At 34.3% G+C, this 16,303-nt stretch overlaps 1 protein-coding gene across 1 annotated transcript in view; it reads right to left on the reverse strand.

Annotated features, from left to right (window-relative positions):
- Positions 1-3,416: 3,416 nt before the first annotated feature.
- TrpA1 (Transient receptor potential cation channel A1) overlaps positions 3,417-16,303 on the reverse strand; it is a 68,316-nt gene continuing 55,429 nt past the window's right edge. Inside the window, exons 17-27 of the mRNA XM_067090528.1 lie at positions 15,877-15,984; positions 15,321-15,548; positions 14,865-14,984; positions 13,006-13,169; positions 12,667-12,793; positions 11,322-11,475; positions 10,084-10,205; positions 8,443-8,602; positions 7,577-7,704; positions 6,196-6,372; positions 3,417-5,100 (exon numbers count right to left, since the gene is read on the reverse strand). Of these exons, the coding sequence (XP_066946629.1) occupies positions 6,238-6,372; positions 7,577-7,704; positions 8,443-8,602; positions 10,084-10,205; positions 11,322-11,475; positions 12,667-12,793; positions 13,006-13,169; positions 14,865-14,984; positions 15,321-15,548; positions 15,877-15,984 (1,446 nt within the window). The 3' untranslated portion in view covers positions 3,417-5,100; positions 6,196-6,237. The remainder of the gene's footprint in view (positions 5,101-6,195; positions 6,373-7,576; positions 7,705-8,442; positions 8,603-10,083; positions 10,206-11,321; positions 11,476-12,666; positions 12,794-13,005; positions 13,170-14,864; positions 14,985-15,320; positions 15,549-15,876; positions 15,985-16,303) is intronic.

Genomic DNA, 16,303 nt, shown 5'->3' on the forward strand with positions numbered 1-16,303 from the left:
CATAGGAACTTTATTTCATGATACTTTAATAAACATTGTGTCCATAGACACTGACATCCAACAATAATCTGTTGTGAACAGGACTAGGTAGAACCTGGATATGATGGTGAGTATTGCTAAAGCACCAGGAATAGTACCAGTGCCAAAGTTAGTCCTGATGAGGTGAACATTTATTGTAATAAGAAGGACTGTGAAGATTTTGGCACTTGCAGTATTATCTCAGCATCATGAAGATCAGAAGACAACAGACTGTCAAGATACCTGAGCACCAGTCCAAACCAGGGGAAGACAGGATGTGAGGAAAGCTAAACACCTGAAGCAGTTGCTTGATAAGCTCCAGCTACAGTAATAGGTTTGTGACATTGTCGCAGCATGACAAATGACATCAAGATTCTGGTATGAATTAACTTGACATGCCTAGTACTGGTCATTGTTCTGTATACAAGTGCATACTAATGGTTACTTGACAACCCTGCCTAACCTAGAGTGTGCATTCCACAACCTGAAGTAAAAAAAAAAAAAGCTTGAAGATTGCATTATCTGATGATTCCATATTCAGCCTTTCTCAGCATTGGATTAAATGAAAATCAGCTGTTTGAAAAACGATATAACACACAGCCCAGTAATGAATATTTGGCTAAGCACTGACTGAACAGCTAACAGCACACACCTGTAAGTGAGGGTGTAGTTGGATATGTAATGACAAAGTTTGAAGGGTTTGTCATTGAGGAAATAATTGCTTTTTCTTAAATCTTGATGTTTAGGAATTACATGTACATTCTAAATTCTTTGACCATTTAAACTTAAAAGATTTTAGTACAATTACCAAATTTAAATTTTCTTCACAAGCCCATCACCTTGCATAGTCAATATTGACAGACATAACACTTTAACAAAGGTGCTAGTGGTCATGCACATGTGCCTCCTGAATCCACAGTTCACACTTACAAACTGCCGCTTTGCTTGCACTGGTGACAGCTTTGCAGGATTCCCCAGACTTCAGATCTCTGCAGGCCCACATAACACCTATATCATTCTACCCATATAACTCACCGCTTTGCTATTTTCCCTTCTTATTTCATACTGGTTATCAAGTGAGTTATAATTACACCTTCAAGTACTTATTCTTGCATTTTTTATTTTTAGAATTGCTGCACGTGCTTCAGTCAGCACTACAGTAGTTCCAATGTACCTTTTTGGGTTATTTTTGTTGTTGGTATATAAATTTACTCTATCAACTTTGAACTTGTGTATATGCATAGCTCTGTGTGTGTGTATGTGTATTAAGTCTATTGTTATCATATTGCCATCTGCTTTATTGTCTGGGTATTTGGTTTACTGTATTTCCTTGTCTCAGTATTTATAATAAGTACATCCATTTGTAGTAATTTTAAAATGTATACACTGCTTGATACTGTACTATGTCCCATTTGTTTCTGCACTGGTTCCTCAGCTTAACAGGCAGTTGGGGACATCTAGCCTCCTGATAAGCAATGAAATCCAGTAGGTGACAAAGACCCAAGACTAGTTTGTGTAGGCAAGAGGACACCCCATTACCAGTGTAGCAATCCTTTGAAAATGCCTCAGTCTTTTTTCTCCCTTGTTATGTAACATTATTTCATTGTAAGTTTTGAGGAGGGTCTTGCATTCATTATTATTGTTATATTCAACAGTGAATGCAGTACCTGTACTACAGGTAGGAATGAGATATAAAAAAGATAACTTTGCTTTTGCATTAACTAGCATTAGATTTTTCTTTTCCAGTGTTTTTGGTACTTTGCTGTATGCCTGTCAGGTTTCCAAAAGTTTGTGTTTTTATAATTTTTCATTCACTTTTATTCAGTATTCAAAAATGCCATAGTGAAGGTGTCATGGTTTGTATATTACACCATTTATCTATGTTTGAGTTCTGACAGCTTGCATCAGTTCGTCCCTGTTTTGACGAAATGGCGATCCCCTTGTATTTTTTTTAAGTTTTTCAGTTAAAGTGTCTTAGTTATTACAATCGTCAGATTTTCCAACAAAATTTCCCCAAAAGATGAGCTAATTAGAAGCTCTGAATAATATCAAAATCTTTGAAGCCTATTTTATCAGAATGTGAGAAAAATATTGTTTTCCAGCCTCCCCATATGTCTCCAGTGGCTTATTTATTCTCATTACTCTGTTATGTTGCTACAGTTCTGATCAGTCGTATTAAATTTTAGGTTTCTGTCTCCATTTTAATCTTTAGCGACAGTTCCATGTTAGATTTCCTTACTGAAGATTATCCTGTAAAGCTTATTTATACTAAATTCCAGTTTTACAATTAGGCTTTGCTGTTTTAATGAGGCAGTCTGACTTACATGAGCAAGAAGAACTGTAGGTAGAGGGAAAACACATAACTTATGTTAACAGTACATTTATTTTCCCAGATAAAGACAAACTACACAGCATACGACTATTGGATACTCTGAAATGATAAGCAGGAGCTTGGCGAAACAAACATATACAAAACTGCACATACATAAAACATTAAGTGTTTTTCACTTTATTGTCAAATAGCATGAATATCTGAGATTTTAAAAATAATTTTAAGCTTCAGTAGACTAAAAAATCTCATTTTTACATGTGCCTTAATCAGCTAGTAAGTAGTGAGACACATGATCCACAATGAAATAATTATGTGGGGTACTGGGGTAGGCAATCTCCAGTTAACAGCAGGGGGAGGGGTCCTGTTCCTGGCTGATCACCGCTAGCCAAAAATCACCAATAATAGCCCGGATAAACCGATTAACAGCGCCTTTAACTGGTTATCGCCACCGATAAACAGCGTACCGACGCCGATAAACCACTTCCCGCCGCTGAAAATCTGGTTAATGATGTCACTAGCCAAGTGCCATAACACCGAAACGCCATTAACCAATGCTGTCGGTAATTGGGGACTGCCTGTATTTGCATGAAAGCTACTCCACTGAGGGGTTATTCTTTTGCACATAAGCTTCATCTGACTTTGGGAGGTGGAAGCTTCATCTGAAGTTGGGAGGTGAAAATAAGATACAAAATAAGGGTTTGTATATATGTAGAAACATAAATGTTCTTTAGATAATTAAGGGACTGTATTTGTATGCAAATAATATTCCATATTCCTGTCTTGGAGAGGTACATGCTCAACTTATCGTCCTTAAAAGGCATTCGTGAAACGACTTTGGTTTGAGTTAACATGGAAGGTTTTACATTTGATTTGAGTTGACTTGGAAGGTTAATATTTTACATCCTTGCCATTCAGCAATGATTACCTTATTTTCTTCAAGATGCTAGCTCAAAACATTACAGAAAAATTTTATCCCATTGTTCAAATGTCACAGAAATTCATACTTTATGAGCATCTGTTTGTCATGTTCCAACATGTACAGTACTTTTTTATTGCCAAAACCTAGTTTTTTTTTTTTTTTTATACAAATCCCATCAATTTCCTTGAGTCTGCCTATGTGGTCATTACTCCAAGAGACAAATTGAATAATGAAGATAAACGCTACCTCTGATGGCCGCACATCTGAGAACCCCAGCACCACCCATTACTGCCAGTCATTCGTCTGTCTCTCTTCAGTGTGAGTACACCTGTCTGCTACTCCCAGGTACTGTACAATGGATTTTTTTGCTCATTCAGTATGTAAAAGACTTTCTGGTCTATCTGTCATGACTGAGGCCTGTATTATCAACTGTTCAAGGTTAAGGGGCACCCATTGCCCAAATTCTCCAGCTGAGGGGCATAGACTTGTTAACATCATCAGAAATCTTACGTTGAGTTTTGAATAACTGTCCCCCCCCCTTTAGAGGTTAGACTGCCTGAGAGTGATGCAACTGTAGTCTTGGAAAGCCCCAGAGGAGCTCTGTATGAACTGTTTTCTCATTCATTGGACAGAAATCTTGCTCTCAAAATGGCCTTCCTCCTGGCTTTGGCATCTGCCAAAAAGGTTGGAGAGCTACACGGTTTCTTGGAACAATCATATCACAGGACACTGGTGGCCAACAAGGTAAAAACTAAGCATTCTGGGGCTACAACATGGTTGAATAACTGGATGAAGTACTAATTACTATTCATTTGTTTCCCTAAACTCTGGAGTAAGGGATACTTTTCAAAAAAACATAAGCTTACAGCATCTCTTTCCTCATCTTCTGGGACATTGATGAAAATGCAGAAAACATCCATAAGATTAGCCATGAAACACAAATGATGCAACTGGAAACACAAATTCCACTGCATAGAATCATCTTTAGTTTTAACTATAGTAGCCTATTTAAAGCAAACCATATGAAGTACTCCCCCTACCAGGTACACTACAGTAACAATAGCTGGTACCTCCATTTGTAAACTTTCTTGTCAGTAGCCTATTACACCAGTTACCTACAATTTAGAGCACATTTATAATACATTTTTAGCGTTCAGGAACAATGAACAAATGCTAAAACTAAACAAAGAGACTGAAAACAAAAATAAAAAGCATGTCAGTAGTACATGTGAAGCTTTTACAGAATAAAATTATTAAGAATTTCAACACAGAGCCATGTAGTAGTCTACAAGGGTTTGATATAATGACTACATGATGTCATCAAGACACTGGGTATTTTTCAGTACTGCATCTAGAAATTACCACCAGGCAACAAATGGACGATAATGAGTAGATAAGGTTTAAATATGACTGTGGGTCTTTAACCCTTCCTGTACAGACCTAACTGTATATCCAGTAACTTTTCTTCTAATTGCTATCATGCTCGAATTACTGTACACAAAATAAAGTGTCTGGACTGAGCAGTTAAGAGATATTATCTATGAGTCAGTTCTACCAATACATTTTTTGTTTAACTGTAGAAGTTAAAAGAAAAATTCCCTTATAGAATTGAAGAATTACCTACTGTATATGGTTTTTATTCGTTACAAAAAGATTTCTCTGGTGTCTGTGCAGCTCATGTGAATGTCCCTGCAGTTTTCTGAAGATGAATACAGTAATTACAAAATCTTTTTGCAAATCTGAATTTCTCTCAAGGCTTTGTAAGTGAGCACTCCAAACTCAATCAGCACCAAAACTGTTTCTTGAATTCTATTTCAAAATTTTACAACACCTGAAATTAAGAAAAAACTTTTAGAATCAACAGTTAATTTTTGCAAAACCAAGTTAAAATATATGTACAAAGGCAGAATGGCATAGTTAATATTTTCTTTCACTACCAATCAAATCAGTGTAATTATAAAGTATAAAATTGTTTTACTAAAATGAAGGTACAGGAAATATAAAATTAGCATGAAAAGCAGGGAAGAATAATGGTTACATAAGTGGCACCTCAAGAAAAAAAAAAAAAAAAATCTCCATCAGTTACTGGACTTTATCAAACTATAAGTATTTACTGATTAGCTGTCCACAGTCTCTATTGCAACTCACATGCAAAAAAAAAAAAAAAAAAAAGGTGCAATAATTTTCCCCCTAAGTATAAACCACTTATTGTGAGTGTCCTTCTCCCAGCCCAACAAATTCCACTCATTATATAGCTTGAGTTTGCAGAAACTTCAAAGCTCAATTAGGAAAAAATGTAACAGATCTTCATGGATAACAACATTTAACTTCACCACAACCTACATGCACAATAATAAGATGTTTGTACTTTCTAAGCAAAAATTACTGTTTAATTTTCATGTTTTGTTTCCCAAATGATATTTGATGAGATAACTGTTTGTTGAGTAACTAGTTGAGTTAATTGAGTTTATCTGTACAGTTGTACTGTGCAACCAAGTAAATTACTGAAACATTTGTTTTGTGCAAAATGTAAAATTAAAGCTTTTCTAATTAGCCACACAGCTTAACCTCTTCTTAAAAATAGAAAATATATTAACTGCTCACCAAGTATCATCATCATTAGGTGAAATCATTTAAAGCTAGTTCACTAAGGTACAGTATATGTGTACAACTGGAAAGATTCTTAACATGCATTCTAAAATATTACTGTAAAGACTAATAAAATACTTTACACTACACTGTAATAATAGTTTGTAACACAAACCTGAATACTCATAAGTGCTTTGGGTAACATGTTCCTATTATCAGCTAATGTATCGTACTTCTACTGTATTGTGGTTTCTATATGGAATTTCAAATGTGCAAATTCTGGTTGACTTGCAAAATTTTACCGTAAGGAATAAAAAAATGCAATTAACAAACTCACTATGGTAGTGCAGCACTGTGAAAGGACATTGATTTTTCTTGATTAACCATCTATCTTTGTATGCCATGATCTTGAAGCTGCTGTTGTACAGAACTTCTTAGGAGCAAGAGGTGCCTTGCTGAGATCTTCTATACAAACTCCTTCATCATACTCTGCCTCACTTTGAATCTCCATCTTCTGTAGTAGACAATAATGAGACCAAATGAGTTGTTCCTTACCAAATATTCTATAGCTGCTAGAATCATGTATTTTCTATGTACAGTAGCATAAACATAAGGAAGGGACTATGTACATTTCTGAACAGGTTAAAATTAGCTAAAACTGAATTCACTCTGCCTTAAAAACCCAAGTTCACTCTGCCCATCTTGTTGGATCCACATTACTTCTGGAAAAATACCTGCTGAAGTTGTACGATATGCTGATAAAGTAATCAAGAAACCATATAATTATTAAGGAAAGTTTCCACAATTCCTTTACCTGGATGAATAGATGTTACATACATGTTGTAGTTAAAAGTGAACCTGCGTTAAATCAGAAGATTTCTTCTATTAGCCATTCTAGTATATATACAATTAGGGAAGAGTCTAGACCCATAAAATCAATAATCATTCATTTTTTAAAACTACGATGAACAAAAAATCCTAATTACCTAAAGGAGTGTTTTTGAGCCAAAACTACACTATCTTAGTTTCAGATTAAAAACTAATGGAATGAGATTGACAAGAAAGGCATAATTTTGGTATTACCCACAGTAGCTGAGCTTCAGAAAGAACACGAGGAAATCATTAAACCCAAGAGATTACGGTACAAATCAAATACACACAACTGACATTTCAAACCTGGGATTGGCTCTTCATACACTACAATACCAATTTAAAGTTTTGAGAGCAAAATCTACAAATATGCAATTAAGTTGTTACTTTTGTAATATTGTATTACTGTACAGTATATGTGAGGAAGGACAGCTAGATAAAGTGTATGTGTGAATCTGAACAACAGAAACTAATTAATGGATTTTTGAGGAAAAATCAGAAACTTAACTACTCTCCTGTGGTAATTATTTATGCAATATGCAGAACATTTATTTTTTCTTGGTAAAACCACACATGCAAACATTCTTAACTCCTGTAACTGTCTTAAAACAAAGACTGTAACTGCAAATCAAGTCTCATCATTACCAAAGTGGCAAAGAACTTTTGTGAAATAATATCAGCTAGTCTATGTAAATGTCATCATCAAAAGCTCCCTAAATTTTAAGTAAATGAAAGAGTAACAATTACAATGATCTGACATTCTTCAGATCATAACTATGGAAAAATAAATGAATTAAAATGACGAACTTCATCAAATGGGAAGGTATTCCTGGGGTCTAAATACATACCTGCATAATCAGCTGAAGCAGTTGAGTCTGTTTATCGAGCTCTTTTGAAATGCCATGGAGGCGCTGCTGCTGACATTCCAACTCTTCCCAAAGGTAATCATCCTTGTGCATTTCAAGAGTCTCAACTTCTGAATAGAGGAAAATATGAAAAGGAACAGTAAAATTATAATAATTATAAAATCAAATACTAACTACATACAGTACTTCAATCTTCATGTACCAATAATTGGTGTTGGCTTGAGACAGACGCAGTTGTACCAACCGGAGCCACTTCCCCCAGATGGATTCAAGAGGAGTTACTATCATATTTAAGTTGCCTGAGAAGCTATGAAGCACTTGATGGATATAAATCGACTAACTACATATACAGTATTTTAATAGTACTGTATTGGGTGGAGTCAGTAAAGACAGTATTTAAAGGTTTAGAGTATATGTTATTTTAACTTAATAATATAGAAGATATTACTTGTATCAAGGTTAAAATTCATGGAAAAAAACAAGAATTTTAAGAAACGGCTGAAGGATAAGGTATTACCTAACCAGCATATGTTAAGATCTTGTACTTGAAATAAATGTGTGAATGAATGGCTTGGATAAATTTCAAACAATGAAAATCAATATTGTCTATGATAATAAAATATACATGGACACAGTGGTAGTCACATGATTAATAATATTTTAATCTCAACCCAATAAAAAGAATGGTTAACATAAAACTTGTAATGCATACTGTGCAAGTGCAAGGTGAAATCACTGTGAAGATTTATTACATTTTAATCTTGCTATTTTACTAAATGTCACAAAGGAAGCAAACGTAAAGAAAAACTATCTGCAAGAAAAAAATAGACTATTTTCATGTACCGTACCTTTCTCATCCACAGGGGACGAATACAGCAGAGCACCAAGGATACGATTGACCATTTTTTGGCACTTTGAGTGATTTGGGTAAATTATAAGTTCACTCTTGTTAACACGTTTAATTATCACCTCTGGAAGTTTACTTTCCAAGTCGGAGTGTAATTCAACCTGAAAAAAAATTATTTAAGAATAAAAGGCAGGCATTGTTAATGTCTCGTCATAAAAATGTTAATATCGTCAACACCCAGTAACTAGAAATTTAATTATAATTCAATAACAATTCAGCATCGAGTCCTGTACAAAAGAGTAGAGAAACAGAACTTTTGAGGCTGCTAAATTAAGGTGACCCTGTGTTAAAAGATGTTGGATGAAATGGATGAGAGGGACAAAAGCTGATGTAGGTAAAAATCAACTTATGACCACGAAGGAACTAAAGAAAAAAGTTCAGTCAGGAATGTGGCTCTCTAGATGATGAGGGGAAGGGTGTGGGTGACTGTAAACAATAGTGTCAAAGGAGATGCCTAAGATTTCAAAAGGTAAATAGAATAAGGCAAATCTGAACCATAAAATGTATAGGAAAGTGGGTAGTAAAACCTTCAAGGAGGTGAATATCCATTACCTAAATTGCTTAGATGCTGGGCTCTGAAGTTGGTATAGAAAGGGCATTAAGACTAGTATAAAAGAGAAGAAAAAAATGAAGAGATCACTGTACTGCTGGTAATTAAGAGTATTAGATTGGTAAAAAGAAAAAAATTGTGGATGTATAAAACATGACTATAAATGCTGAAATTCACAGCTAAGATAAATTGGGAAGGCCATATTACAAATGAAGTTGCAGACATATGGAGTCTAGGGGCTGGAAATTAAGACTGACATTAAAGGTTTATATGATATGGAATGTAATAAGAGTGGCAAAGAGCAGTTGTCAGAAGTAACAGATATAGAAGCAGTAAGATAAAGACCAGTAAGAAGGCTCAGAAAACAAAAGAAAAGGCCATAAGACCAGAAGAGAATTCTGACAAAGTGCACAGGACAAAAGAGTACTTACCATTTATAAAGTCTAACCACATCCAAGTAAAATCTCAAACAAAAAGTATTAATCATGAAAACAGATAACTAAATTCACACCATCTTAAGGCTATTTATCTCCCTTGCAGCAGCAACCCAAAACTTAACTGGATGTAATTATAATTTAGTAACAATGCTCCTCAAGCTAACTTCTTAAGTCTCCCAATTACGATCATAAACACTGTGATCAGCCTATTCTAAATGAATAAAAAGCAAAAAGTAAGGCATCCCAAAGACAGTGGGATGTGCATGAAATAAAATGGTTTATAAGAGCTGAAAGACACTTTCATTCCTGTTAATTATCCATCATTGAAAAATGAAATGCTTGCATTATCTCCAGTGGAACTCTTACTGATAATCATTTAATAAAACAAAACTAATTTTTTATTTTTGGCACAAGTAAAAAATTTTGGGCAAAATTTCACAGCAACAAAATAAATTCTTCCATCAAGTTCTTGTACAAAAGTGGTAGCCAAGTACCATGATATTACTGACTTAAAAAAAAAAAACAAAAATTGCATTCAACAATTCTCACTGAAATACTTCCATACACAACTCTGTCAAAGTGATACATTACTGACCTGCATAGCAATCCTCTTCAACTGGGCATTCTTTTTGACACTCTCAATATCCCCCACAGCCAAACCAATGAGTAAGTTCATCAGCAAGATAGGCATTAGGATCATAAAGATTACAAGGAGGCCTGAAAAACCAGAATGTAACCTTAGAGAAAACATATTTCTGCAAGTTTGTACAAGTTAAGTAAAATGAAAGACATCAATAATTCCATGCAAGTGACATTTGGTATTTGAATGAAGATTATGGTAACTACTGTAATGGATAATTAATAAAATTCTATAGTTTTGTTGACTGTGATATTTTTCCTACCATTACCAGTGTACAGTACAAAAATATATATTTAAATAAACATAACAGTATGATACTTTATACAGGATTGGTGATGTAGCATTGCCAACAGCTGTTTATGTGAAAATGAATACGTAGCATTTGCAAAAGCAAAGCCTATCTACAGTGTGCATACACCATTAGGTTAACATGTCCAATAAGCAAAGAATTAAGCATCAGCAATACATAGCATACTGTTCATTACTGTAACTTCAAGAATCCTCCATGCTATGTTATACTGTATGTTACAGGACTGTACATATTAACTGAAATGTTCCTGCATACTCATCTAGAACAACTGAACATCAGTATGTGTGTGTGTGTATATAAAGCAACAATGAAAATGAATGTTTTGCATTTGTAGTGTGTACATACAGTATATAGTGCCCCTAAACTACTGTATTATACAGATTGTAAACTTATGGCAAAGTATGTAATTATAACTGTATATACAATACAGTATACTACAGCTGTAACAATTATTGCACTTTTCTCTCATTCATACCAAATGTAGGTATAACCGAATCTTAGAAGTACAGTACTACTGTACTGTACTTTTATGACTACAGTACTTTTATGACTTTTGGGTTCTATATATACCTAGAAAATGAAATAATTCTAAATAAAATATGTTATGGCAATTGCTAAAAATATTAAATTGAATTCATACTATACATTACTCCCTCTCTTGCACTTTGTGTTAAGTACACTGGCATATGAACAGTATTGAGTGAGCTTGCTTGGCTGAGCAGAAGACTGCATATTCACTTTGTACTCAGTTTTGTGTCATTAGCACAGTATAGTATTCTTTTGGTAATGGAAACAGTATAACTGAGGGTGTAGCATGGATATAGTAAAACCACATAAACATGAGATTACAATATACTGTATATAGACTATGCATTTAACTTACCAAATGTCGTCCCTGGGTAACGAAGAAAATCTCCACGAGGACTTACTTCATAAAATGGATACACAAAGATGTTGAGGAAATCTATTTCTCCCAACATCATGGAGAAAGTGTGTAACATTGACATTGGTAAATTGGAGAATGACAAATGACCTCCCTGTAATAAATGCAAAATTAAGTTCTAACAATGCCATGCATATTCAACTTCAAATAATCTACAATTATAATAGCATGAAATCTATGATTAAGTAAATATAAGCTATCTTTTCTGCTGATTTTTCTTGTAACAGTACTAAAGAAGGATAACAAAAGCACATAAATTGAATTTCCAGCAAAATATTTTTTATAATGATAATGAAAGAATATGAAAAACACAATCTGTTTCATAACTACAAAACAATGACTAACTTACATAGATTGATACTTCCATTAGAAAAAGGAATTTAGAAAAAATTTTTACTGCCACAGAGATCAAATTACAAGATATTCTAATTAAAACTCACAACCAAAACCCTCAAGTTTTCACAGAAAAACTTGATGAGGAGCAACTTACTAAATATCTGTTTTTTGAGTATATATAGGCCACCCACTTGAAACCAAAGTTTGATTTTATGAAATTTAGGCAGTCAAGGCCAGCAATGGGGCATTTCTAGCCATTCAGTGCATTTTAGAATGTGAACAGAGGGAGTTGGACAGTAAGATAAAAGATATCCAGGGAAAAAAAGAGATTAAGTACAAGGATCTGAAGGTGGAACAGAGAAAACTCCATAGCCACCCTAAGAAATAATGGTTAAAGACAGCAAGACTGAAGAAAGGAAGCAGGAATGGAGGTAAAGTAAATGACTAAAATGTGGGTGCAGCTAGCGGCTGAAAGGACATTGCAAACACCCTTCAGTGATGCTTACAGTGTAGCATGTGAGATGCACTGATGGCATTAACCCCCTTACAGGAACTGAAATTGAAGTGATGGGCTAATTTACGCCACGGTTTGTCTTTTGTATTAACACACATTGACCAAACTAGTGTAGATGGACTATCATATACCCTACTGTGAGTACTGTAAATGCATTCTGTTACGAACATGCACGTATTATCAAGAAACACACAAGTTAAAATCTAAACAAAATGAAAATATGGCTGATAATGACCTACTGCAATAACAGACATCACAAAAGGCATGGAATGTCAAAATAACTGTACTGGACTTGAAAATTAATAAATAAAGCAAACAACTCTCAGTCTGTGGTACATTAGCTAATCTGGTACCCAATAAAAAACTTATATTTATGACAGTACTGAAAGGATGCCTATGACTTATATGAAGTAAAGAATGAGGCCTCTAACTTACATGAGACATGAGGATGTAGAAAGCCAGACCAAATGCCACAATAAGGACAGAGAACACGAAGAGCACCTTTAGCAAAGTGTTCAGAATTTCGAGGAACATGACTATGTAGATTCCAATATGGTCAAACCTTCACAAGAAAAATATACCACTTACAATTGTTTATATTATACTGATCACAAAATTCCAAAGAATAAATCATAACTTTTTATGTAAAGTAACTGATAAAATCAATATGTGATCACATACTAAAACAATTAAAAAATTAGTTTTCAGTATCTCTTCTTACACAAATGAATAAGGATTCAGAACTTAACCTATCAATGAAGTGACAAATATTACCTTTGGAAGTAAAATAGAAGACTAAACCAAGCTGTAAACACTGCTAAAGCTGCAGAATTAAATTGGTCAGTACTCCACTCACGATTCATGAGTATTGGAGTCACCATGCAGACTGATGTTAAGTACGTTGTCCATTGCACAAAATTGATGGCTGCCATTAGGTACTGCGGAATTCAAGAATATGAGATTAGATTTATTACTGTTAGGTCATTAATACTTGCATCCATCTAAAATAGGAACGTAACTTTGGTAAGGTTGGATTATTATATAACGTAAGTTATATGATTTGCATGAATATCAGAGGAGAGAAGTCACAAACACTAACTTAAAAACCTCCTTAATTTATTTTACTGTAACTATGAAAATCATAGATCAATAACAACTTAATATATGGGAGTCACAGAGCATGCTATTTTTTTAGCTTCAAAGGCCAAGGAGAAAAAACCATAAAGGCCTTGGATATTAATCCTTAGCACTTATGGTAATCTGACCTCATTTTGTGCTTGATCTATAGTGACGGGAAAATACTGACTCTTTCGTGGATGTCAAATATTGACTCTTTTGTGGATGTCTTATGAGAACACATGAAAGCAACTGAGAAAGGACTTAAGAAGTGTGACTCCTATGAAAATCTGGAGACTTCCAAGCAGGCTGTTAAGCTACTATAATCTGAAGGTCTGGTTGTATCACCCCAAGGAGAGAAACCACCTCTGTTGTGAAAGAACTGTAATATAGTTGGTAGAGCTCCTAATTGTTTATTTACCGTGTTCAGAGCTAAAAACTTTTCTTTATCAAATCAGTAATTCTTGACAGCAGTAATTCTTGACAGCAGGAGTATAAAAGAACAATTGGCAAAAAGAACAAATTAAATTTTTAAAAGAGAATCAACTTTCTTGCACAAAACTCATTACATAAAATTAGCCTACAATGAAGTCACTCAATTTGGAGATCAGCAAATCACAGTGGAATTGGTTCAGGCAAGCAGGAACCTATGGGAGAATGGTAGGTACTGTACTAGGGTGCCTGCCCAGTATAAGAAAGGATTCCATCTGCTATCCTCACTCATGCATCATACAGGAAAAATCTTTTGGTCACCACTCTGTGAACGGTGGCTGAAAGAGAATGATGCCTATTGTCTGGTACATGCTACAAAAATTTTTGGAAAAAAGCAAAGGAGATTAATCCAGATGATAGATTAATGATCTTGCTAAATGGCCAAAAACTAAAATTACTTTACAAACTAAAGAAAGGGAAGGTGAACTCTGGGAATGTCCATACAGAAACAACGAGTTAAGTACAGTAGTTAATTTTGACAAAACAATTATAGCCAAACTGTACAGGAAAATAGAAGACTCATTACCAACTTCCAGACAAACAACACTAGGGTTCTTTCTTGCAGGGTACCTCAGGATCTGTGGGTATGTGCCCAGTATTGGCAGCCAACAGACAATTTTATTTTGGATTGGATATGAAATACAGAATTTGTGGATATCATGAATGTGACTTAATTACTCTGTAATAAATTACAATACATCCTGAATGAAAAAATGGGCAAGGGCAGCAACATTCAAAAAAGGCTTCTGTGTAATCAATAAACCCATTTTAAAAGACAAAAACAAGATAAACATTCCAACTAAAGAAAACTAATTACCAGCCCTTACTGATAAAATGTTAAAACTCTCATTATTCACTGAATACAAAGATTAGAAACAGCTGATTCAAAACCTAACTCTCATCATGGTACAGTATACAATTATCACATATGGTACTGAAATAATACATAGCCTTAAATTATTAGAGTATTTTAATGCACTGTTATTATTGTCATTATTAACTCTCATGCAGCTGGTCTTTAGTGCCTTAGACTCACCTTCAAGTCCATGATGGTACATTTGGAATAATTCTTTGAGCATACTTAGCACCGCAAAAAACACAATGGCAAAGGCCATGAAAGACACCCATCCTGGTGGTTCTTTCATCTGTAAAGTAGAATTTAAGATGATTACTAAAGTAACTTATAAATGGCAGGGGCCTATACAAAATCAAGTACAGTATGGCTTATCTCATTATCACAGTATGAAAAATCCACGACAGCATCTAAACACAAAGTAACTGTGATTTTACACAAACCTGAATCCAGTCAAACTGGAAAAGATATATTAAATTGAGTGTACAAGATATCAATAAATTAGTTAACATGATTTATCATATAATAAGACAATGAAAAAAAATCAGTGACATAATAAAACAATATTAACATACAGTTCATATGGCATTTTACTTATTTCCATAAAAAAGGAACTTGGCATTAATACCTTTTCTGCTGTGTGAAAGGCCTCATATGTCGTAAAATTTGTGAAATCACCAAGAGACTTATTCCCTAACACTCCAACAGCCATGATTGTCACTAAAGATAGGTAAACCAAATAGGTAAACAGATTGAACATGTGAACAGCCTTCCCATAAGCCTGCCATTTCATATCCAGATACCTCTGTGTCAGTGGATGCATCAGTAACTCCAGGCGTCCACATTCAACCATTTCCTGAAGAAAGATTTTGTGAAGCTAAGCAGTGGGCTGACTACAGTTATCAGTATACTAACCTTGAATCAGCAATATAAAGCACTCTAAGGCACTATAGCAGTAGTGTTGGAATTCTGCAAAGTTGCACTTTAGACCAGCTTCCACTAATTATTTATACTAAATTAAAAGGATAACTGAACCAACAGACATTAACAAATATTTTATCAGTCATTACCACTGTATTATCAACTTATTGCAGTACATTCTGAAGTACATCACGAGTATTATTAGCTCTTCATAATGAAGGCATGGTTTAAACTCGGAAGTGGAATGTTTGAAAAGTTCTTACATTGCAAGTATACAAAGGAGGTGGCTTCAGTTTGGGATCCTTGAGTCGTAGCTTTTCTGCCTCAGCCTGCTCATTTGTTAACTGCAGTGGGTAGAAACTGTACTTTATCTGCAAAAGGTAAATTAAGAAGGTAAATTATGGAATAAATTTAACAAAATGATAAAACTCAGCTCAAGTAATGGTCTAAAGTCTTTCTGATTTTCTATACAAATAATATTGTTACAAATAAAAACCACTTTTAACATTTCAGCAAAACAATGTACATGAACATGAACATTTCCTAATAAAATCAATTCTACCTTTGACTTGCTGAAAATAGTAACTGAACCCTCTTATTATTTAATAATTACTATTGAGTGAACAATCTTAACTCTCATTGGGATGGCCAAAAGGTTTGTTGTTAATAAATAAATTAATCTTATTTAAT

Source organism: Macrobrachium rosenbergii, chromosome 47, assembly GCF_040412425.1.
Source record: "Macrobrachium rosenbergii isolate ZJJX-2024 chromosome 47, ASM4041242v1, whole genome shotgun sequence".
Classification (NCBI taxonomy): Eukaryota; Metazoa; Arthropoda; class Malacostraca; order Decapoda; family Palaemonidae; genus Macrobrachium; species Macrobrachium rosenbergii.